At 35.2% G+C, this 26860-nt stretch overlaps 1 protein-coding gene across 2 annotated transcripts in view; it reads right to left on the minus strand.

The window, feature by feature from the left end:
• Positions 1-13422: 13422 nt before the first annotated feature.
• LOC149426374 (netrin receptor UNC5B-like) overlaps positions 13423-26860 on the minus strand; it is a 160377-nt gene continuing 146939 nt past the window's right edge. For both annotated transcript variants that reach the window (XM_089650947.1, XM_089650940.1), the window contains 5 exons: positions 20973-21107; positions 19186-19378; positions 18250-18359; positions 15542-15799; positions 13423-15313 (listed from right to left, as the gene is read on the minus strand). In XM_089650947.1, the coding sequence (XP_089507073.1) occupies positions 14091-15313; positions 15542-15799; positions 18250-18359; positions 19186-19378; positions 20973-21107 (1919 nt within the window). In that variant the 3' untranslated portion in view covers positions 13423-14090. The remainder of the gene's footprint in view (positions 15314-15541; positions 15800-18249; positions 18360-19185; positions 19379-20972; positions 21108-26860) is intronic.

Raw genomic sequence — 26860 nt, forward strand, 5'->3', positions numbered from 1 at the left:
GTATAATTTTAACTAAGATTATTTGTAATAAAAAATGAATACGCATTTTGGTCTCATTTGGTCATAAAAATCAGTAGGTATTGGAAAATTAGGGTCGGGGTGGCGGGTTGGTCGGTAACTCGGCATGATGACCAGTGACTTACCTGTTTTTAAAAAATAACAAAAATGTCACCAGTGTACAATTTCAGTAGAATTTTTTAATCCAAATGATCTAAGGAATCGCTATTCAAAGTAAGTAAGGTAATTGTGTCTCTTAACATCTAATATAATAGAAATAAATGAGCCTTTCTTGAAAGTAGTGTATACTTAAGTCAGTAATAAAAACAATTATTATTTATGTAGTACTTGAACAATACGTTTAATATTGAACTGGAATATTATCTTTCTGGTTAATGTTTTAATTAGTATTGTACTCATTTAATATTCTAGTCCCGCATTGAGTTCAATTATGTAGTTGCCCGATGAAATGATTTGAACAAATAGAGCTTTGCCTTCCGTGTCAAAGTTTAATATGTTGACGAGAGTTTTTTATGACATGTCTATTAGGTATCATCATATGTTTTTTTTATTGAAATGAATGGTATTATTATGGTCGTATGAGGAATTACTCACTTGTTAGAACAATAACAAGCTTCTGTGTCAGGAAATAAAACGAACCCTTTCCTTTTTTTCTTCATAATTTGTAATAGAATATGTTTGAATTGGGCTTTTATTACCAGTTTATGTGGGAAGTGTTCACAAACTTTCGTGGGAAAGTTCATTAATATACGATATAATATTTTAAGTAAAATTAAAATGTGTGTTATGTATTTTATAGTATGTGGGCCAAATACAAAATTAACAAACTTCTCTAAATTAATCACGTTAATTGCTAATTATGAACTTTTAACGAGGACAACTTGTTGGAGGTCAAAAATAGACACCGGTCACAAGGTCACGTGGTTTAGGACAGATATGCCTCCGTGAAAATGTAAACAGGAAATTTTCTTCATAATTCTGAATACAATTTTTTCTAAACGTATTGAATATGTATAATTTATAATTTTAGTAAATTTTGAATCTTGATAAAGAAACGATTGGTTTTAAAACGTATTAATACATATTTTATTTAATTTAAAGAAAATTAATCACTTTGTGTACACCACTATTCAAACAAAATAATCATCATGTTTCGAAACCAATGGTTTCTTCGTCAGGATAAAAATACATATTTGACAGTGTAAAAAAGTAAAGAAAATTGTATTTTCGAATAATAATACTTCAAATAGGAAATTAAAAACAATTCAAATACTATCCAAGCGGCTTCTAATACTAATAACAAATATAAAAATTACGTTTTAATAACAAGGTTTAGTATGATGATATTTTAAATAAATCGGGGGTGTAAACGTTCATTTGTAACATTTTGGAAACAAATCATGCAATGGGTTTACAATTAGAAAACAGGGAAAAGTTTTAACAGTAAATTAAATACAGATTATTAGTAAACAAATATTTTTTTTAAATAGCCTGACCTAAAATTTATTTTTACTTTAATACCTTTATTAATGATGGTAAATTTGTCATTTTTTTATTTAGACACCTTAGTACATTGACTCGGTCGTGTTAATTTATAAAAGTTTTTTATTACGTAAATGTAATAATTACCCTTTTCATAAAAATATTTTTTTATATTTTATGACAATAACTAATTAATTACATTGTAATATTTTTTGTCCATATTTACTTATCTGTCTCTCCTTATTAATTGTCGTAATACGTTTATCCTGACGAATTTGGTTTCGAAACATGTCAATCATTTATACAATGGAGTATAAAAAGTAAATTATTTTCTTTAAATTAAATTGATGCCCCATGGTGAATTATTGAAAAAAAATCTAAAAGTTTTTATTAAAAAATAGTGGTGTGTTCAATTTTGGTTATTTTCTTTTCATTATAAATTGATTTTCCACTTTTCATTATAAATTGATTTTCCAATGACAAAAATCCCACTGTCAAAAGCTAGTAAGACATCTCTCCTCAATATATTATAGAAATTAATAAAATGGGGATGTGAAGGAAATTAGGTGAACGAAAAGGAAAACTGATTAATCAGAACTAAGTACTAAGTATTTCTAGTACTAAACAAGAAACAGCTTTAACAAGGGACGTCTCCACTCTAAATATTGATCTCTCACATTTGCGATACAGAAAATAACCTCTCATAAACTGCTAAAATATTATTTTACGTTGTACCTACCAATTACAGAGAGTTTTATTTGAAACTTACCGCGGTTTTTAGCCCATTATATCATATCAGGGAGCAACTGTTTCATAGTGTTTTCATGCAATCGAACGATTTTCTATGTTAAAAACATTGGTGGATGAACTATCTACATGTATCTATTCGTTTAGCTAGATGATGCATGTTTTGTGTCCAAATATCGTAGTAGAATGGGGTATTTCCACAAACTATGATTCATGATTAATTGCACTAAAAATGGGTAATTTTCATTCATAATTATTGATTTTAAAAACGATCTAAAACCGTTCATTCCGAAACGGTTCCAACTGGCAACAACGTCATTATGACACAGAAAACGCAAATTTTTGGTAAGTCGCCTGGCGTGACTTTAACGCCGCCGAATTCACGAATAAAAATCACGAATATGTCGTTTTGGTCGCAAATCGAAAATCGAAAATGGAACATTTTATATCTTTTATTCATCAACATAAAAATACTTTCACTATCGTAATTTTTTTGGTTAAATTTTTTCTGAAAAAAACACAGTGAAAATATCCTGGTAGGTACTAAACTGGTAGGTTCATTTTTCTTACCCTACAACAAAAAGGTAAAAAAACTTTTCAGTTCACCCACAAGTTAAGTGCATTATGGTCGAAACTTGTAATGAAAAAGTGTGGTTCTGACTCGCTTCCCCCTTTACAGCTATCCACCCTCCCCCTACCCCTGCCCAGTGGTCACTTCGATTGACATTTTCAATCATAAGTTGTGACAGACCCGCTTGAGTACAATCCGGCATAGCTTTTTGTTACTAAATCCGATTTCCTGCCGGAAGAAGAAGCAGAAACATTATTGTATTAGCTTTTTACGCTTCGGCCTAAATATTAAATATTACGTTTTTTTTCTTTCTTCGAAGGCAGCTGACGGTGACAGGAGGTGTATTTTCTTGAATTTGTATTCAAGTTGTTGTCTTTGCGCCAGACGTGTATTCTGAATTTATGAAACGCTGCTTATATTAAATATCTTTATATTTTGCATGTAATCACATAGAAGTGTAGTACTCATATAAAAGAAGAAAACCATATTTTTAAATTCACCAGTATTTAATAATCACCATTACTTGATTTTACGCCAATTTATTCATTATTTATTACAATTAAAGATATATATTTATATATTATATTATATATATATTTCGCATTCTCATTCTTATCTTAAAATTATGTTAGCTACTTACATTAAAGAAAAAATATATTGGTACAAAAGAAATCTACAGAAATGGGTTGAGACCTATATAACGTCTATAAAACTAAAATGTAAAAAAAAATATTAACATATATCTTATGAATTTGAAGCTTCAAGAGGTGTGCCTCAAGGTTCTCATTTAGGTCCAATATATATTTATTTTTTTATTGATATTTCAGACATAGTTTCTGTATTTGAAAGAGTCCATTTCCAAATGTTCGTTGATGACTTAAAGGTTTACATAATTATAAGAAGTTGAATGAACTGCCTTGTTTTACAAAATAGCTTGGTTCGATTGTATAATTGGTGTAAACATAAACAAAATGTCAATCCATCAGTTTTACCCAAAATAAAAATCCAAGAGTTACTCGGTATAATATAAACAATATCAATCTTTCAAAAGTATCATTAATAAAAGATCTGGGCGTCGTTTTCGATGGAAAGATGAAATTCGTTCCCCACATTCGTTGTGGGTGTAATGTAATTACGCACTTAAATACATAAAGCACTTAAATGCCTCGGTTTTGTATTAAGTTCTTTCGAAGATCTAATCTATCCTAATATACTACGTAAAAGGTGGTGTGTAATGCTAGTCAGAAGCATTCTTGAAAATAATTCTTATCTCTGGTCACCTACATACATGCTTATAAAATTGGAAGAATATGGCTAATTTTTTAAGGCACATATATTATATATTTTTGTAAAAAGCATTAACTCACCATAATTTACAATATACACACATATATATCTTACAAATGTATTTGACGATTTTATTTTAATTACTCTCAGCCGGTTTCAGAAGTACCCTTCTTTCATCATGAGAATATTAAAACTCTCATTATTCTCCTGATGAAGGAAGGGTACTTCTGAAACCGGGTTAATGAATTTTTTCATTTATTTTTATTTTATTTTATAGAAACAAATAGTACATAATCAATCAATCAATCAATCGGAATCAAAGCGAAAGGCACATTGGGAAGATTGCTTCCATTGAAGGAGACTATATTGTCATTTCGATCCCTTTTGGACGTAATCAAACATGATTGAGTCTTTGAAAGATTAAATTTCACTAGGTTATACCGTTAGGACCGTAACAGTGAATTGGTGCACACGACAAAAGGTTTTTGATGTGCAACAAAAACAAAGTCGGAGACCAAACCGATCCCTGTAGGACGCCAGCAATTATTTAGTGTGAGGAAGAGGTGAACCTATCGGCAATAGTCTGAATGAACCTTTCCCTCAAAAAGTTGGCAATCCATGTGCACAAGGATGCGGTAAGTCCGTAAGAAGGCAGTTTGTTGACAAGTCCTCGGTGCCAAACCGGGTCAAAGGCCTTGGAAATGTTCAATGCAACCGTTTGGGTCTCACTGTAACGTTCCGGGCACCGCCCCCAAACATGCGTCACATCCGCGAGAAGATCACCGCACGAGCGGTTCCGCCTGTAACCGTATTGACAGTCATAATTTTTTTTCTTCTCGAGGTACGTGAGTAGTTTGTCGTTGATTACACGTTCCATCACCTGAATAGAATAGATGTGATTGCTATGGGGCAGTAGTCGGCTGAATTGGAGCGGTCACCCTTCTTTGGAATAGTATGAATGACCGTTTTTTTTCCATCCAGAGGCAGAGAGACATTTTGAAAAGCTTCGTCAAAATTTGAGCTATTTCTGCAGTGCACTTCTGCAATACCATTGTAGGTATTCCGTCAGACACGTTAGCTTTACTAAAATCGAGCCACAAGACCTGGAGTACATCTCGATTATTTTTTTATAGAAACCGCAGCAAGGAACTGATGGCGAGATACCACCCCTATCATCGACGGTCGAGTTTTACGAAAACATTTTACATAATAAGTTTACCTTTTTGATGGCGGTGTTTGCTAGTGAGCCGTCAGGGCATGTAAAAGGTGATAAACTGGATTTGAAGAAATTTTTTTGCCATTTTATTATAAACTGATCAATTTTCCGACTTTTAAGATGTGTTGTAGGCTCTGTTTTTTTCGTCAAACTGATTCGGAGCATAGTTGACTGAACTACGGCTTTGAGCCTAAGCCAGTTTCTTTTACAGAGGATTGTATGAAGCCGTCCATCGCGGATGTGATGTGATGACTTTCTAGGCACATCTGGAAAGATCTGAAGTCTGAAAACAGACAGCTGACCACGGGAAAGCATTAAAATATACACGCAGACCGAACCAATCTGCTGACCTACAGTGCCACACTTTTCTCTTCAGCCTCTCGTTTGGCGGTATGGAGTTAAGAGTAATTGGTGTCGTCACCAGGCAGTGGTCGGACGATCCTTAAGGTGCTACGACCTCAAACAGATTGGAACGGTGAGTCTGGACATCAGAAACCATTGTGGGTTTCTGGACCATTTGCTCCAATCTTTGGCAAAGGGCGAAGAATTCCGCCTGTCATCCAGCCGAGTCTGTTGATCCAGAGAACTTTAACCATGGTTCGTTATAAATATTGAAGTCCGCCAGAACCACGTACTTGGCCGCAGGGTAGCGGGGCAAGAGATCATCAATAGTAACGCTCAGATGTTTGAATAGCTCGGATGTGTCTGATTCGCTGTGATTTGGAGAACGGTATGAAAACGCGTAGAGTCTTACCGTACTGGCAACAATGACGCGCACCCACATTACGTAAAATCTGGAGTTTTCCATTTTCAACAGAGGCACACAGTTTACGTCAGCTCCGTTATAGAGATATACACCTCTTTTGGGTCGAAACTTGCCAAATAATAATAGTAACGTAGCATTTATGTAGCGCACTTTTGTGTCATTTCACTTCAAGATAGGATGCGTCTAGAGCAATGATACTCAACCTTTTTCTTCTGCGGGCCACATTCATATCTTTGCAAAGCTACGCGGGCCGCAACACTATACTGGTCCCCCTTTTATTATTCGAAATCCATGGGGGGGGGGGGTTGTTAGAGAATTTCTGTAAAACATAATAATTCCCCATAAAAAAAATTAAAAGCTCCGCACAAAATATTTCATATCCATGGGGGGGGGGGGTTGTTACAGAACTTCGCTGAGAAAAAATTCCAAAAACATCATATGTAATTCCCCACAACAATTTTTCGAAATCCATGGGGGGGGGGGGGGAAGCTACGGATTTCCATTTTCGAAAATTTCCGCCCGCAAAAAAAATTATATCAAATAGATATATAAAGGTAAGTTCAAAAGGTTTTTGTCATGTTTAGTAGCCTAAATGGCGATACGCCTTCGTTGGTGGTTAACACTGGTAACCATTTAACTTTGGACCTATCAAAAATTATTTGCGCGCATATTTGTCTGTCAAATCTTTGTTTTTTAGAGATAGATCTAGCGTGTGCAGTTATGGTGTGCAGTAACAACACTCTTGTACCATATTATATTATATAGATAGTATATTATACTTATAATATCCTCTTCGGGTTTCAATGTCTGTACGTCAAAGTCGCAATTAATCTCAAATTAACGTGATATAGAATGCCAGATTTTGTAAATCATGTTCCTGATATTAAATGTATTGAGGGCCGCACAAAATAGCTCGGCGGGCCGCATGCGGCCCGCGGGCCGCAGGTTGAGTATGACTGGTCTAGAGGCTCGACTATTTGCGTTTCGGAAAGGAAATAAAGGTTGGGACATTGTGAAAGTAGGTGATGGCGAATGGAATTTAAGTTTCTGTGCAGGCCGTGAATGTTTGCGAAATTCACCAACAGTTTTGGGCCGCACCGAGGACTTCATCTACCCGCCCGCCGCTGTAATGACTTCAAGTGTTGAATGTTTCTTATTCATGATGTTATTCTTTTTTTTTAGAGTTATGAAGCGGAAAAGAAGGTCTGTGAAGGTATGAGGGGTGGGTAGGGAGCTGGGCATTAGTGTGTGCAGAAGTGATGGGCGTATGTATCCAATCAACCCAGTGCGGTGCAAGGTGATGGACTGGACTCCCAATGCGCCCCAAACGATGCTGCTAGGTCCACGAACTGGCACAAAAGAATTTTACGCTCATTGACGAGGCAGCCCACCACCCTCAGTCGTGAGCCTAAGGGTCGGCTCCTGCACTACCGAGCGCCCCGGACAATGGTAACCGGTTGTAAAGGGTCTTCCTCAACCATCATCTCCCAATCGCAATCCCAATCCACCCGGACAAACATTATCCCATGTACCCGGGCACCCCTGCTTAGTTATCAAACGTTGCGAAGCCCTTGGGGTAACCTATGGCAGAGGTGTTAGTCATCCAATTAATGGTTCCCAGGGCGGCGGTACCCATACCCGCCTACCAAATTATAAAACTATTACGTAAGTAAAATAAATTATTTTATTTTTAATTTGTCTTTACATTATAATTTTGTTCACTTATTAGTTGGAACAGTGTTCAGTGTTTTCCGTTTTTAGGCTAATGCGAAGGAGATTGTAAACGTGTTTACCCTCACGGCCTATGCTTCTCTTACCATTTTCAGAAATTGCTATATTAATAAATAATTTATTAGATTACCTTGTGTGATGTTCGTGTATTTGCGACTTTTAATTTCTGGATGGCCCATATTAGTTTATTTGGGTTTGAGTAGGGCCATAGACTAAATACAACCAATGAGTAGGGCCCATACTTTGTAGTCATAAAGACACGTAAACAAGGAAATACGAGTAATAGATAACTGCGTCCTTGAGGAGATATTTCACAAAAATTTTGTTTTCTAATTTTCCCAACGATTTATTAAAAATTCGGAAACAATGGTTATAAAAATTAATTTATTAATGTTGCACGCACTGTATGTAACTTTTAACAAATAGAGTGCTTATTTGTGTGCAGTTAATTGATAAAAATATTATTTTTAATACTAGAAGAATATTCGTTAATTTGAAAAAAAAAGTTTTATTTTGTAAATTCTCAAAAAAAATTAAAAACCGGTCCGTCGCTGAGTTGGCATCGCGTCTGAGTGCCACCCAGGCATCGTGAGTTCAATTCGTCGACTGTCTAAGTCCTCTATCACGATGCAAGCAACAATCACCGCTTACTGTGGTGGTAGTAGGATATTTTTAAATATATTCATGAACTAAGAATGTTTTTCTTTTTTTTTTTAAAGAGAAAAAAAATCTTTTGTAATTTTCAAGGGACAATTTTAAAAAACCCACAGGCACCCTAAATAGAATTCCCCTAAGATCAATAATATTATCTTTTCATTATCGCTGTGTTCTCCAAGGATGCAAAAAAAATTATGTTCCATTCCATTTCGTTAAATCATAGTATTTACAATGGAATTCTAGAAAACTTTTGTTTGCGTAGATAGCAGTTTAAATTCCTAAAAATATTTTTTTTTTTAAATGTTCCATCCGATTTTCGAAGCATGATGTCCGCTTTGTTTGTTGGGTTTTGAAAAGAAATTATTTACCTTCAATATTTACACTTATTTCAATCTTAAATAGATTGAAAAAAGTTGTTTCATTGTAAAATAACATCTCTGTTTATTATTGATGCATAATTGGTTTCTAATACCACGTACCATTTTCTAGGTACATGTATAAATACATAGACATTATGCAGTAACAATTAACTGAAAGAAAGGATACCACATGAAGTGTAAAAGATAATAAAACAAAACAAAAGTATGTGTTAATTAACGTGAGTATTTAAAATGCAGGTATTTAAAAATATTCCCAAATAATTATACAATAAAAATCTTTGACGCCAGGAAATAGTATCTTCATAATAATACGAGTATATCACGTGTAAAGTTTTCAGATAGTGTGATTCATGGGGTAATTCCGATCGAAAATTGGAACCGAAATACGAGTATTGTGACGTCATATGACTGCCTCTATCTAACCCTATCCACCAATGAAAAACTCTGAAAGTCTATGGAATAAACTTTCAGAGTTTTTCATTGGTGTATATAAAATAAGTAGGCTCCGAATGAGAATTTTACTGTCAATGTGTTGGCATATCTATGTTTTTTAGGACCAATTTGTTTCATACAAAAAGCCCGAATATATCGATCTAGTAAGTGGTTTATTTATGGTGTGATTCATTGATTTACGTGAATCACATCATAAATAAACCCTACGATGAAGCAAAGAAAGATGTCAGGGGATGCGTTTACTATTTAGCTAATAAAGGATTTGATAATTTAGTTATGTGATCTCATTATAAGAATGCTTTGAATCGTTAAAAAAAACTTAATATGCTCTAATTATTTATTTATTTTTCATTTTTTTAAATCTGTTTAATATCTTTTTCAGCTTAAATCTGTTATAGTGTTTTCGTGCTCTAATTTTCATATTATTTTTCTTATTTTTTTGTCTCAACACGTACACTTACAATTGTAGAAGATCTGTCCTATTTAAATTATTTGACCTTTATAAATTGATAATTACGTACTCATTAAAGATTTTTTTGTAACATTTTTATTTATTTATAATTTGTATGCATCATTTTATGTATGTAATCATTTTATATGTGTGTATAAAATATACAGAAGATATTTATCGTTGTAGAAATATATTATATTTTTGTACAACGCCCTTGAGGTGATTTTTCATAAATACGGCGCTATACAAATCATTTGAACATTGTTATTATTGTTAAATATTTAGGTTTTCGGGGTATTCTTGGTCGTTGGCTCAGGGACAAACTCGCCGCTGCGCAGGAAGATCTGCATAATTATGATTTCACAAATTATTAATCCTTAGAATAAGAATAATACATATAATTTAGGTAAGTAGATTCTTAATCGTTCTCAAACAAAATGTGTACTTCAATATGAAGTTTTTATTTATCTTATTTGAGTTGTAACCGTGAAATCTCCATCAACGATTTATGGCTTTACCTTGTGCAACTACCCTTTTACGTGACTCCTGTATTTGTTTAACCATCCAATACGCTGAGTAGGTACTTTGTTCTTTAATTAAATACAAAACAGAGGAAATTCGGGAGATCGTGGGAGACCACGGCTTATCCCAAAGTGCCGGACCTTTCAGTGGATTAGCATGGGCAGGAGGGCCTCCGCGGGAAGGATGGACCAACAATAGGCCGGAAGCTGTTCGCCTAATCCGGCTCATTCGATTAATGTCGGTCACAGGAGTAGTGGATAGTGGCCCGTCCTGTAACGCTGTGCCCACAATCCTCATTGCCAATTTATTCCATTACGTTAAGTAAATGCAAATACATTATGTAGAGCTCGGCGTAATGGTACTTCAGTGCGGAATTAGAACTTACCTTTGATTCGAAAATGACTATATTCCAAAAAAAACTTTACCTATTCTTGGAATTTTTGCGTCTTCCTTCTTCAGCAATGTTGCCTTCTTAGCGATTCGTTGCTTGTTTCGTTAATCATTTCTGTTATACTAAGGAAACAGATTTTTTTTTAAATCAGTTGTATTTCTTAAACCCCATTTAATTCATATATTCAGTTAGGAAACAAAAAAGGTAATTTCAAACTGCTTCCGGTAAAGGCGATGCACTACGTCGTGTAATATTTTAAATTGAGTCGCTATCAATAACAACCCTTACGTAGATGGCGATAAGGTTTAAATTCCCGCTAAACACCATCGGCTTTTTTTGATTTATGCAAGAAAAAAACATGGTCAAAAGTGCCTTTTATTTTATTTTGTGGATGTTCAGGCAAAAATATTTTTTTTTTTTTCGATCATTTTATAAATAACTTAATTTGCCACATTATACAATAAAATCATAACCGATTTTGAACTTTAAAGCAGTTTTCATAGGCCTTATACATTATTTTTTCTGGGCTTATAAAACGACTTATCTAAAAAATACTCGATTATTTCAAAGGCCAAGATGTATTCTGCTCGCAGTATTTAATTGAAGCATCTGAAACATTTATAGGCGACCAAATTTTAAAACCAAAAACACATGATTTTGCATTACTACGTATGGCATCGCCTTAAGGCGTTATATTTTAAAAGAATTAAGAATGTGCGAGTTTTCTTATTCTGTACCTACACGTAGAAAAATTACTGATAAAAAATATTGCAAAACAGGGGGAAGGTCCCCCCCCCCTCCCTAAAGCACACGGAGAAAAATTGCTGTCAAAAGGAAGTGCTAGTTTATTAGGAATTTCTTAAAATTGCGACTTCTGCAGGCCCTTACCAAATGATTTGATAGGTTTCCTGATAAACTTTTAGTAAAATACCTAATAATAAATGTATTGCCACGATATCAAAACACGTGTTTATAATAATCAAGTAATTAAAGTAAAATTATCAAGATAAACGTAGATGCATGAACACGTGTTCTGACAATTTTGTGAATTTACTAAAAGTTTACAAGAATCGGCCTGCAATCCCGTTTTTATCCAGATAACCAATAATTTGAAGAGATTCTTAATAAATTCGCAAAAATATTTTGTCTCCATGTGCATGAAAAAAAATATATATATTGTCATTTTACCCTCATAAAACATATATTATAAACTGATATAGAAATCTATGTACCAATGCATGGTCGGAAAAATCTCATTCACTGATTAACGGTATTCATTACTAACTAAGGTATTAACGTTAGGTAGTTAGTTAAGTGACGTAGTAGATGCTGTACTTAATATACTATTTAAGCTTGTCTTACATATTTTAACGAAATAATATTAAACAAGACCTTTGTCTAAGTAGCGATCAACTTAAACGCTTTGAGGATTGTCAGGCGTACAATGTAATTTCAGAGGCAACAAAACGTTCTCAAAATGTAAAATTGATGTCATTACATTACGGTAAATGCTCAAATTTACCACAGTACGACATTATTCTAAGCTGGGCTTCGTATCGCGTGTGGTCCCAGATCTCAGTACTGAGTACTCAGTACCGACCGTAAGAACTCCATAATAAATTACATGTCATAATATTTCGCTACACTCTCATGGAAATGTGAATAATAATTCTCTATGAATTGACGTCAAAGATTTATTTCAGTAATCATGATGGGCTCCGAGGAACCCCGCCGTTAATGTTAATACACGAGTTAAAAGCACTCCATTTCGAGAGAACCTTAAGGTTTTTAAACCTTGCTTCAGGACGAAGGGTTTTGCATACCATTTCCCTGATCCTTGGTAAAGCTTCACAATACTAGCAGTACGGCGGCAAAGCTACATAATTCAGGTGATTTAAATCGTAATTGATTGTTTCGCATGAAACAACAAATTTAGTTTAAACGGCTAAATTCAAACTATGACAATATAACCTGATAAGCTTACCGACTGATCAGTAGGTAGACATTAGGTTTATACAGAAGAATCCTTTAATCTTTAGTGATTTTTCATTCAGACGCTTTTGCGGATAAAACCAAGTCCGGAAAACAAACAATACTTATTACTCTCCACTTTCGTAAATCTGGTGATGCGGTTTGGTTTCTAGGAATTAATCCCTTTCCCCAACTATTCAATTCTCGTTCAATTATTTGATGTTCTCTTATTTCTTCCTCGAAGCAGAGAAATCCCGAGCCATTTTAGGCAGGATGGATAAAAGAAGCCGAGAGAAAACTCCCTAGAGAAATTCATTAAGCCAATTCGATTTGTGTAGGCATTCAGCCTTAATAGAACAATTAGTTCTTCGGTTATCTGTGAGCAAGTTAATTATAGATTGAACCGTCACGCTTGTAATGGCTCACGAAAAGTATTAAATACATGAATAAATGAAGATTCTTCTTATATTATTCTAATTCTCGGAATCTTTGGTACAGTTCCTCTAACCCTCTCAAAGTAGTGTAGTGTGTGTTCTGTGTACCCATGAAAATATCTTTGTGATTTTTGGACCACCATGAAATACTTGTAGAACATTTAACATTATGTCAGACGTCTCGCATGTTTGCATAAATTATATTTACATTTCGAAACAAAATTAATTATCTCAACAGAAAAAATAAACCTTTTTTTAAACTCTTCTCATTCAAACACCTAAGTTGGATGGGTAGGTACATGAAAAAATGTTTTGAATTACAATCAATTTTGTTTATTCATCGCTACATGTAACAGTTATGTTTGTATATCACAGATAAAACATTAATAATATATTTTTTAATAAATTAGATATTTCTATTTTCTACACACGTAAGCTAATAAGAATATAAAAAAGTAAAAAAGTTTTTTTTATTTACATAAGTAGCTAATGAATGTATAATGTTATAAAAGCATAGTAATTGAACTATTAAGAAATTTGCTTCCACCTTCATTTAACATGTTCAGTCAAGTAGGTTAGTCTAATTTATTATTTCGATTGTGAAACATAAAAAATATTTTCTGACCTTGAGGGAGGAAACGTTATGAAAATCCGTCAAACCCAATTATTTAAACTTATTTTTGTAGGTATACATAGTAATAATAATTAACTAGTATTTATGTACATCTTATTATTATTTCATTCGCGTCTAATTTTAATTGCGACAACTGCTATCATGTTCTGCAAAGTAAAACAATGATTTATATTTAACGCTGTAAAAATATTGTACGTAATTGACACAGCAGGTATTGAAACAAAGGGCTTTTTCGGCATAAAATAAATCCACAATACGAATAGCAAATAGCATCGTTGGTAAATATTCAAAAGTCCTTAGCGCTTTTGGGATACTTAATTAAAATTTCCTTAGTTATTCTGTGTCAGCTAGTTTAATTTTTCATAAAAAGAAATGGCATTCAAAGCCAGCTCGGCCCCAGGCAAGATTCGACAATTCGGACCGCATCATGTCGGCCCATATTTCGGAAGATATTAGCCAAGTCAGCAACTGCGCTGGTGTTTCTGTGGCGACATTCCCACAGATCTAGAATGTGCTCTGTCGGCGAACTTTTCGTTGCGAAGAAGTTAATGTATCTGTCGACGTTTAGCTTTTGTGCCAGCAGTCGCCAATCATTGCCTCGGGCGTTGGGAGGGTCCAGACAACCACATAATTGTTTTTTAACCGACTTCGTTAGTCTGAAAGGGGTGACATTGTCTACGACGCAAGTGTTTATTCCCTTATCGCTCACAGTCATGCATTTTTGTTTTGCAGACGATTGGATGTCTTCGTCTATCACGGTTAGAGATCTCTCAGGCAAAGTCTTGCTGTCAATGGCATGCTCTGAGAACGCGTTGTTATTTTGAGCAAAATTCACATTGATGGGGTTAAAAGAAGTATTACCGTTTCTAAACTCATCATTCGATCTCATTGTGAAAACTTGTTTATGTGAAGGATTAACCTTTTGGTATGCGATTATTTTGAATTCCAATTCATTTATCGAATCCGTCTGTTCCAAAGTAAAGCTACAATGTAACGAGTTAGACGTCGAACTCCAAATATGAGAGAAGGGGATTTCTTGGTAGCTTGAATTAGGTTTCGCTCTCCACCCGACTCCAATATCTTCTAAGCTTAAACACAAATTGGATCCTCCGTCTTGAAACCACAGAGATTTAGGAGAATCGAGTAACACGCCTCCGAGTCTCCTTTCTTGATCTGAACAGTAATGCAAGGCACAAGGAGTATCTTCGAAAACGTAAACCCGGATCGAGAAGTCGGTGACGGTAGTATCTGATAAAAGCGGTGCGTACACTGCGAGTTTTAAGTTCTTCACAGCTTTTCCATTGAAACTTTCTCCAGCCAAGACGAAAGTCGACAAGAAGTCGGTGACAAGGTAAACCTTATCGGAGTCTAGCTGTGTGAATATCGGCGTGTTGATGGTTTCCTGACCGAGGCTGACTATCTTCCGCCACTCCGTGTGAGAGTTGTCTAGGTTTTGATTGGTAGCGGGCCCGAGTGCATAGACGGACAGGTTCCAGAAGCCGTGCTTGAGACTGGCACAGTGGGGGATCTGTACTATCGCTGCTTTGCATAATTGTATCCCTGGGGGGCCTATTTTGATGACGGGGCCCAGTTGCGTTGTGCCTGAATAAAAAACGATAATTAATAATGTGAATCGACACAAATGAAAACCAAACGAATTAATACGTCAATACTTAAAATTTTATTCTTGAAACAAGTATTTTTTATCTATCAACAACTGAACACGAATATTTCTTATGCTATTTTTAATTTAAGTATCAAATTTCAAATAGATACCGTGGTTAGATTACCTAATCTAATCGGTTCCTACCGAGAAAGTTCACGTCTTACCTTCTGGGAAGCAGGGCCGGCAGCGGTCCTCGCGCACCAGCGACAGGTAGAGCGTCTCCTTGCGGCCGCGGGGCAGAGCGCCCTCGGGCAGAGAGGCAGCCGCGCCAACCTGCGGCAGCGCGAGGCGTGCGCCCCCCGAGCCCGCCGCCACCGCCACGCTCGTGCTCGTGTTGCCCACGAACTCGGCGAACAGCGCAGACACGGCGGGCAGCGAGGGCAGCGTCACGGTGTCACTGGCCACGTCGAAGGTGCACTCGGCTAAGGAGACAAAACAATAATCACTGATCAAATTGCTAATGTCCCTATACTCCAGGTTCAGTCTCGCCCTCGTCTGCTTTTCACCCTTTTGGGTTTTTGTATCATCATCCAAGAAGTCATCCTTGGATGATGACTTATAAAGGGTGTGAAAAGGGACCTACCAACAATTAAGCGATGCAAAAATGAAGCGGAAGAGCATAATCAAGGACAAAAATTTGTAAAATATCAGATATATAAAGACGTGGTACACAAACTTGCAGGCATAGCAATACAAGAAACCTTGTAGATATAAACATTTTAAACTGAAATAGAAAAATGGCAAAACAGATGGGTAGCGACGAAAAATTTGGTTTTAGATATTTTTTTGGCTGATCGTCTTTCAGAAAACAGGGGTATTTATTATTTATATAATAAGCCCCATTTTAAGATGATCATACTTAGAAAGTATACACCAAATTATAAAATTAATGTTTCTTTATTTGTACCCTATAGACTCAAAAACTACAGGACTGATTTGACCGATCACTAAAAATTTATTTTTTTTGTTCTTATTAGTGGTAAAAGTGTTTAGAGAGTGGTTTGAATGATATAAGAAGTAAGCGATGCCCGATGAAGACTTAATGCAATATTTCTGCACTGGAATGATGAAGTCGATAAAATTTTATGTTTTAGTGAATGGTGGAAGTCGAGAACGCCCTAGGTAGACATGGAACGATGAAGTGAAAAAAAATTATAAAAAAATCTTTTTTCTTTTTTTTAGAATAATATTATTTCTAGAATTCACAACCTAAAAACTTTACTTAAAACCCCGAGCAACGCCGGGCATATGACAGCTATTTTAAAATAATTGTAATAATTAATGTAATATAATTATTGACCGGTCAGTGGTTGAGTGGGCATAGCGCTTGGGTCTCACCCGAGCGTCGCGTGTTCGATTCCTCGGCTGGCTAAGTCCTCCATCACAACACAAGCAACATTTTCGGCTTTCTGTGGTGGTAGTAGGAGATTTTCAAACATTGTTGGGTTATTCGTAACCTGGGAATGTTTGTCTTTCTTTTAAAAAAAAAAAAAAAAATTAAAAAAAAAAAAAAATAATAATATAATAATGGTGGGTAAAATCAGTGTCCAATGTTTTTATTATACTCTTACTCTGCGGTGAAAGTCGTAAGCTTTTTAATAAAAGTGTGTTTATCTAATGTGCTCTGTCAAGTATGTTTTCTGTATCTGTTCGTAAATAATAAAATTAGATGGGCCCTAGGAACTCGTAATAAATTGTACAGCGCCCTTGGGGTGATTTTTCACTAAAACAGCACTTTACAAGTTATCATAAAATCTTATTATTATTATAAAATAAGTTACTCTTAAAGGAAATTAATCAATTTCAAAGTAACGGTCCTTAAATTGAGAAGATCTGGGTAGCAAAACACAAAACTTTCTAAATAAAAACTAATTCCTATTGAATAAATCTTATATTATTTATTTCATTGACATCATATTTCTCCATCTGCGCCGCAAAAATGTATCCACCTATTCCAGGAAACCAAGTTCCTAATGCGGAATTGAATATTTGATTTCCTATTTTTGGGTGAGATCAATAACATCGCGTGAAACAAACAATGTTCTCGTTGAAACTGCCTGTCTTAGTGTAGGTGTAATAGGCATCGGCCAACTTATATCGATGTTAATAGGTAATGTCTTCATATATGAGTATTTAATACGTTGGAAACAGTTGCGAGGCCCTTTTCTTAAAAACCTAAAATAACTAACTAAAATGAATACATAATCAAAGTGAAATTATTTAAAAAATATTTATGTTTGGTAGACATATTAAAAAAAACGCGACAAATTTGTGTTCCATTATTCCTATTGTAATTTAAAAGCCAATCAAAAGGCTTTGTTTTATTTTTTATTTTGTCATATTTACATATATATTACCGATAATGAAAATGTTTACTTCCATTACTCGCCACAGTTGCCTCTAAAATCATAAAAGAAAGAATTCTTTAAAGGCGTTTCCTTTATAATTTGAAGCACATAAAATGAAGTAACACATATACAAAATAGATAATTGTTAGAATTTTTGATTTAAAATAATAAATTTTCAGTTCTGTTAAACTCTTAAACTTAAATTTTAGAGGTTTCATAAAACTTCTTCGAAATCACGTGTTAAATTCTCTTATTAATAACCTCCTTCAAACGGAGTTATTTGTGTTGCCGAGACTACTGGCTACCGAGAGGTACACATTAAATTAATTCAATTGCTTTCTCCTGGATATAAAACAGATTATACCTTTCATGTGTCCGTTTTAAATTACACATTTGAATAATTGCCCCTTCTGTTCTGACTTCTGACTACTAAATATAGCATTAGTGTTTGATCATAAACATGTTTGAGAGATGCACGAGCAACAGGTAGTAGTAAATACATTAGAGGTAGAGTCGGTACTCACAGCTCGAGAAGCAACTGCTGGAAGAATGGTCGGATTCACTGTAGGGCTTTTTGTCGTAGTTGTCACTCTCGTTGGAGGGGCTTACTTGGTGGTCCAGCGGCAGGGCGTAACTGGAACAAATGTATAATTCTATATCGCAGGAAAGCCAGTAGCATTTCAGAGGCTTTCATCTCTGAAGACTTGTCTCTGAAATGTATTTAAATGAACTTGTTTGCTTCCTTTGGAAACTATTTAATACTTCGGTTGGGTAATTTACTCTACACTGTTCTTGGAAAAATATCTCAACGGATCATTAAATTCATTGGATATATTTTGTAGGAAAATAATTTGCTGAAGACATTTTAAGTCGATTTATTTTTTATCTGCAGACTTTTAAATGAAGATTTGAATTACTTTATGAAAAATTGTTTTTTATATTCTGTGAGAAGCAATAAATGAAATTGTGTTGAACTTTTATAATGTGTGTAAAATTAGTTTATTTCATGTTTCGGGGCTCCTTATCCGTATATGGTCTACGTTTGTTTTTCTTCAACTATACAATAAATTGGAATTTTTAGACGTGCACAGTTCATATACATTATATACAACCACGTATCTTGTAAAGCAAACAAATTTCCAAATGATAAATATTTAAAACGTTAAGATCCAGATAAGAGAGACTAAATAATTGGGCAAATGTACGTAAAAGTATGTATAGATAATCAAATTTCAACTACAAAATAAAGGCTTTGTTTTGTATTGCTTAAAATAAAATTTAATATCCAAAGAGTGACAAAAAATTTAAGAACATGTAAGATTTTTGAAAGCACCCTTCTTTATCACCCTTCAATGACTTCCTTTTTTCGACAACATTAAAAAATAAAACCAAACACTTATTTATCCTTTCCAAATTTCAACAAAAAAAAGTGCAACAGCAGCCCATTAGTTGCTAATTACCTGTTGCCTAGATGTGGCACGTCGTAGTGGTGCTCGCTGAAGCGTCGTGGGGGCGGCGGGGGCTCCCCCCACCCACTTACCGCTCCCCCGCCACCCCCAACCACCGCCGCACCGCCCCCGTGACGCGTCAGGTCGGGCTGCAACGAGAGAGACTTCTTCTCAGGGTCGGGGTAGAATTCGGGACGGAACTCCGCTGTCGAAAAGTAATATTCCATTAATTAAGATTTTTTTATTTAATTAAGATTTTAGTATAGTAGCTAAAATAATCGTGGCTTTGAAATTTGCTTACAACAACTGATCGGGAAGGCTTTTGGAGTCGAATATGTAATTTTTGACGAGAATTTCACCCTCAAATGATAATATAAAACATGTTTCAATCCGGATAACTTTGTAAATAGCAATCTAGCATATTGGTTATTAGTTTAACTAGTTTAACTAGTGAGTAAAAACTTAGTATCTATATTTAAGCAGTCCAAAATGGATTGATAATACCAACCCCAATGTATGGGAGAGAGGCGTGGATCTGGCAGAGGAAGGATGAGAGTACGCTGAATGCTGTAGAAATGAAATCTCCGAGGCGAATGTTCGTTAAAACTTTGTATGGCCATGTTAAATAAGAGGAAATCCGGGAAAATGTATTAAATGCTGATATTAACGTAATGGTTAAGATTAAGAAAGGGACGCCTAGATAGACACCTAGGGATGGTTTGGGCATACAGAGGGGATGAACGAAGAAAGGGGAATATTGATATGGAAGTTAGTAGTAGAAGAAGTTAAGGGCGCCTGAGGAATACATGTCACGATCAATTGAATCTCTGCCTACTCCTGCTGAAAAACGGCGTCGTGGTTAGTTAGTTAAACTGAATAGATAGAAACACGGAAAAAATGAGGATGGCTAATTTATTAAAATCCTGTTAAAATCGTGAATTCGTACAGTATTAGTCTATTCAGAATATATCGGAATACCTGTTCATTCAGGTGTCCTTTTCCACTTTTTTAAAATCATTTTCGTATTATTGTAATTATGTAGGTACCTAAGGTAACCAAAGTATGCGTTAACATCAACACTTGTTTGAATTTTTAGAGTAAGACTAGAGCAAACCCGCCTCCCAAATTGATATGAGATTACCTACATGTGGATATTATCTAATTAACAGAACTTCAAAGTGGTTGATACCCACTATTCATCTACAAACATAAAAAAGTCTGAAATGATAAAACATTCGTTTTTCTCATAAACTGGAAATATTGTGGTCAAATTTTCTAAAAAATGTTAACAATATAGTAGTCCAAAACCATCACCATTACGCCTTCTTAACGTTTTGTTTTTAGTGTATGAATATTGGTGTATAAAACTTGGGTGTATGTAACAACTAACACTCGGAGAAAACTTACTGATAAGAAATACTGTTAATTTTTTTTTTAAATGGGACTGCGGGCCTATAATGAATGAATTGAAAGAGTTCCTACGACGACGGCGGAACATGTGTTCATACAAATACTGATATTGACACTGACATACTTATAGTTGCATTCCGTCATGATATTAGGAAAAGAACACGTGTTATCGATATATTCTGAAGGATTAACATTTTAAGAGGAAGTTAGCATGCTGTCACTTTTTTAACAGGATCATTTTTCTCCGTGCAACAGACCACATACTTTTGTACACTAAAATATTACATGAGCGTATATTACATTTTACAGTTGAAGTGCAAGCTGTACCACTTGGGACTGAAAAATTAAAATTGCAAAATTTAATGCGTAAAATAAAATGATTTATTTACCAGATCTCGCCATGTTATACAGAGAATGATCTCTCTCCTTCCTCCTGAAGACGTGATACGCCACTCCTCCCAGCGCTGCAAATATCAGCAGAGCTATCGCCAGCCCGATGTAAAGGGGAGTGTCGTTCGACACCGCTGATGGACAGAGGAAAATAACATTTTTAAATTCGGAATCAACGCTTAAAATGATTACTTTGTATCAAATAATTGATCCTTGATATGGTTTCATATTTTACCGAACCAACCATGCTGCATTCCCCAAAGTTAGTGAAAATTAAAAACCACAAACACCACGCTTGTCTATTGCTTTAACAAGAACGGCAGCATGGCCTTTTTCTTACAAAACTTAAATTTCGAGGACAAAATTGCTGTAAATTTTCATTTGAAGAACTCCATTTTTATATTTAATGTTAAGGGAATTATATTTAATCTGCAGCACATAAATAGGTACCTTAAAAAGCAATTGTTTGCCACCACTAGTGTTAACAGCTCAGGATTGAAAAGATCGTTATAAGTTAATTGGCACTTAAATTACTTTGCACATTATAATGATTGGTCTAAGTACATAATTTTCTCAGCGAACCTAGTTAAAGGAAGTTTAATAATAATAATTAAAGATAATCTTTCAATGAACACCCCTTCCACTTGATGAACACAACAACCGACCGAAAAAGAAAACAAAATGAAATCTCCGGTTTATTTTCCTATAAAGAAGATATTCTCATTAAGAGGAAAGTTATTAATGAAGTTTCTTAGAAAAATAGGAGATAGGACGTCGAAGAATGCGCGAAGTAATTTTAAACTTGTTCTTGTAAGAAAATAATTTTAAATTGGTCCCATCCAAGTCTAACAAGATGGAAAGCGACACGAAGAGATTGAGACTAACTTTTGGACGAACTGGAGCTTTCTTCAGCACATTTGTATGTAAATTGGACTGACTATTTCTACCAATACGACTGTTTACTGCTCTGTGTAGTGTGTACCAGTCTTGCATATGAAATATGTCATCGTACGCCTAATGCTACGCCAATTATTTACAGATACTCGCATTCCAAAGCCGATATGTTATTATATTTGTTGCTGTCTTGAATATTATAAATATTACATTGTCTTTGGAAGGCTGAGGTCACTCACAAAACAGAACTGAACTCACAAAAGCGGCGCTATAAAAATTGTCCAATTATTATTAATATTATTATGATTATAAATATGATTGTTTCATCCGTAATATATAACACTAATGCGACGTACCTGAGTAGTGTCATTTATACAAAGATGACGGCCTCCGTGGTCGAGGGGTAAGGCTTTCGACTAGCAAGCCGGAGGTCGCGGGTTTAAATCCCGGCGTGAGCAAGTAATTTTATTTGATTAAGTTGTGTTATTTCAAAATTTACTCAATTAAAATAAAATGTAGTATATTATTGCCCTAGTATAAGATCAGCATTCATAAATGAAACATTGCTTGAAGTTGCTTTGGCCGTGTTTGTCCAGATCTAAATAGCCAGGTACTTCCCCGCTTTCCTCTTCCCCACCTTCTTCCCCACAACCTTCAGATTCCCAATCTATACCAATTAGGAATACCATAGTCTAACTGACTCCAGACGGTTAAGCGCAGTTGGGATTATTGTCTGGTTATATAAATATTGTGTAACCATATATATAAAATATATCATATATATAATATATATATATATATATATATATATATATATTGACCTCTTCCCGTAGTATGTTGATCCAGTAAGAAGTTGTTAGACTATGTTGATCCACCTTTAACACCATATAACTTGGCTATTGTGGAATACATCTGAATGAATTGACAACAGTGGTACAATAATTATCAATGTTGCCAGTTTGCCAGAAAAACCATTTGATATACTGTTCATAAAATTTTCTAAATTTGTATGGAAATCGGATGCATAATTTATGTTGATCTACCTAAATTGGCATACTTATGTTGATCTCATATATATTGATCTATTCCCGTAGTATGTTGATCCAGGTAAGAAGTTATTGGACAAAGTTGATCTGTGTCCCTATATATGGTTTTACTAAATGAACCAATCAAGAGCAATCGGTGGACTGTTCATCACAAGGTTTTATCTGATTCCGTAATCTTTTGTGATATTGAACCCAAAGTATTAGTCTCTAGAGTCGAATATCGCATGAAATGACTGTGAGATGGTACCGTTTCAAATCAAAATGACGTGTTCATTCGACTGTTTGTTGCTTGAATTGTTTATAAGAAATGTATGCGTATTTAGATTGAAACGAAACTTTCGCAAAAATCAAATCCATTAAAAAAATACCTACTGCGTGGCGGGCCGGATCGAAAGAGACTGGTTGAGGGATACCTTTTGACCATCAAAATCCAAAATGGCGGCAAAAGGCATAATGTTATATGGGAAATATTGAACTTGCATCTATTACCATCTCTCCTGATTACGCTTCGTGACTTAGTAGGGGTGGCCGGGTTCTTGGTTATAATGGGTAATTAATGGATGATTGGACGAGGTTGGAGCTAAGAAAAAACTGTCCAAAGAAGCGAAGCTAGCAGTCCACAATGGAGTGCTGGTACCTACCCTAATATATGGAAGTGAGGCATGGAACTGGCAGAAGAAGGCTGAAAGTAGACTGAATACTGTAGAAATGAGATCCCTGAGGCATATGTACGGTAAAATCATGTATGACGAAATGTGCGTATGCTGTGTCTATTCTACAGATATTTTATTAGAGCCTGTTAAAAGGAGCTAGCAGCATTGATCCCCAGTGCACCGTGCACGTGCTTGATACTCGACAACTGCTTGATACTCGACAACTCGACGGACACGAGCGGATTGATGTTATCGATACATATATGAACGGGTCGTTTCTCCGACTCGTTTTATCGTAAGTCGGCTCGTATGTGGAACGAGCTATCGGCATCTGTTTTTCTTCCTCAATATAATCCGGGCCTCTTTAAGACCCGCATTAATAAATTCATTCCTACAGACCCTATCTTAATCCGCCCCATAACGCTGCCCAACTGGGTGGAGACATAGTTTCTATGTATTTAACGTATAAAGACAAGGGCACTCTTGTGAGAGGTGTCACATAAAAAAGTCATACCTCCGAATTTGAATATAGAGACATACAAAATGATCTATATTATAAGCAATGAATCCACCCATCTTTTATCGATTATCACATTATTTTAGAATTTAAAAAAACTCGTAAGCTTAATAATCGCAGAACTCAACTCAACTTCAATAATTAATATTCTGTATAAACGATTGTTACATCTTACCGGAGATGACCAGATAAATCATCAAAATGATAATTCATCACATCTTTAAAAAGTTATGTAAAGTCATGGAAAGTGATGAAACAAAAACATTATTAACTGGGTTAAGTAGGTTAGGTTCGGTTAGGTTTAAATTTTTTATTCATCGTTTCTAATGACTTTACATCACTTTTTAAAGGTGTGTTGAATTGTCACTGTGTTGAGTTATCATGGAACCCTTACCGGAAATGTTTATATTTTAAAGTTCTCTAAATAAAATGAAATGCTCTTAAAAGAAACATCTCATATTTAATATTATACAACAATATGACCGGAAGTCGGCATCTTTCTTTGAAATAAATAAATCATAAACTAAAAAACAGCTACAAGGTGGTTACAAATGCAATTATATTTAATCAATTTGTTCGATTATATTTTATATGAAGTTTTTTTTACAGTGGGCCAAATGAATTCTATATGTGGCCAATTGAACCAATTCAACCAAAGTTGTCCAATTTTAATAACTTCGACGAGGAAAAGAAGTTTTTTAATTAGTTGAATAATAATTTTTCAAAATTTCAATTATGTTTAACGTAATACACTATCTGGCATCAAGAAAATCAGTCTAGTCACGAACCGTAACTATTTAGTGTAATAAAATAAAAAAATAAAATTATGTTTATATCATAGTTTGCTTTAATCTCAATAAAAAAGAAGGAAAAAAGTTTTTTTTTTATGAATGAGATAAAACTTTCCCCCAAACAACGTGTATATTTAACTAACTAACTAATTAACGATCACGCCGTTTCCCCGCAGGGGTAGACAGAGAGGACGGACCGCCAAACAACTCGGTCTTGGCACACACTTCTTGCCTCATTCACATTCATACATCGTCTCATAATACTCTTCTATTATTCTGACTCTTGACATGACCTGACTCGAGTATCTGATTCACTTGATCGTGCCATGTCTTCCTCGGGCTTCCCCGACTTCTGCTACCATTCACATTTGCATCATATATCCTCTTTACACACTCCTATCTTCGCTCATTCGCTCTACATGCCCAAACCATCTAAGCGTCCCTTTCTTAATCTTAACCACACATACGCCTCAGGGATCTCATTTATGAATTAAAATTAAAATAGCAACTTCACATTAGGAACGAACAAATAAGTACATTGACTAAGTGTTACGGACGGACATGCACTTGAGCAAGACTTGGGAGCTGTATTCACAGAAACTTTAAAAAAATAACTGACGTTTAGTTGTAGTACTGGGTCAATTGTACTGGTATCCCCCGAAAACATAAAAACATAAACAATATAAACTAATTTTTGAAAAGAAAGACAAACATTCCCGGGTTAAGAATAACCTGGCAATATTTGAAAATCTCCTACTACCACCACAGTCAGCTGAAAATGTTGCTTGTGTTGTGATGGGGGACTTAGCCAGCCCAGGAATTGAACACACTATGCCTGGGTGGGACCCAAACGCGATGTCAACTCGGCCACCGACCGGTCTAAAATATGGCAGAAATCGCTCCAGTGGATAAATAATAAAATGTAGTTTATAGGCACTTTATAAAAAAAAATCGTCTAAAGAAACAGAAAATTTTTTAAAACAGTAATAAATAAAATACATTCTGGAATCGTTAATAAGTCGTTATGAAATATTTAGCCGTGTTAAGTAATCAATAGTATCGCGGTGGCAAAACGTGGAATTCCATAGCCGTTTTTAATTTATTAAAAATATTTATGATATCAAAGACAAAACAATTAAATGTATTCTAATCAGGGTGTCGTTATATCCCGGCCGGCGGCTAGAGACGGACGCTTCGAGTCCTTTGACTCGGGCGCATTTACCGACAACAATCGGAAGTCGGGCGACGCGAAGCGAAGATGCCCGAAGCGAAGCGAAGTTCGTGCCCACACTATCGTATTAGGTCAACTTCGATCAATTGTTTATAAGAAATGTATGCGTATTTAGATTGAAACGAAAATTTCGCAAAAACAAAATCCATAAAAAAATCATAACTTAGCAGGGGTACACGGGTTCATAGGGTGAGGTTTGTCTAGGTCCTGGCGGCGGATGCGTTTGCCCATCTACTGCGTGGCGGGCCGGATCGAAAGAAACTGGTTGAGGGATACCTTTCGACCATAAAAATCCGAAATGGCGGCAAAAGGAATAATGTTATGTAGGAAATTTTGAACCTGTATCTTTTACCATCTCCCCTGATTACGCTTCGTGACTTAGTAGGGGAGGCCGGGTTCTTGATTATAATGGGTAATTAATGGATGATTGGACGCGGATGGAGCTAACTAAAAACTGTCCAAAGAAGCGAAGCTAGCAGTCCACAATGTAGTGCTGGTACATACCCTAATATATGGAAATGAGGCATGGAATTGGCAGAAGAAGGCTGAAAGTAGACAGAATACTGTAGAAATGAAATCCCTGAGGCATATGTGCAGTAAAATCATGTATGACGAAATGTGCGTATGCTGTGTCTATTCTACAGATATTTTATTAGAGCCTGTTAAAAGGAGCTAGCAGCATTGATCCCCGTTGCACTGTGCACGTGCTTGATACTCGACGGTCCGAGCGGAATACACGTTCACAGTTAAGTTGA

Source organism: Hesperophylax consimilis, chromosome 1, assembly GCF_061612785.1.
Source record: "Hesperophylax consimilis isolate HC1 chromosome 1, BYU_Hcon_1.0, whole genome shotgun sequence".
Taxonomy (NCBI): domain Eukaryota; kingdom Metazoa; phylum Arthropoda; class Insecta; order Trichoptera; family Limnephilidae; genus Hesperophylax; species Hesperophylax consimilis.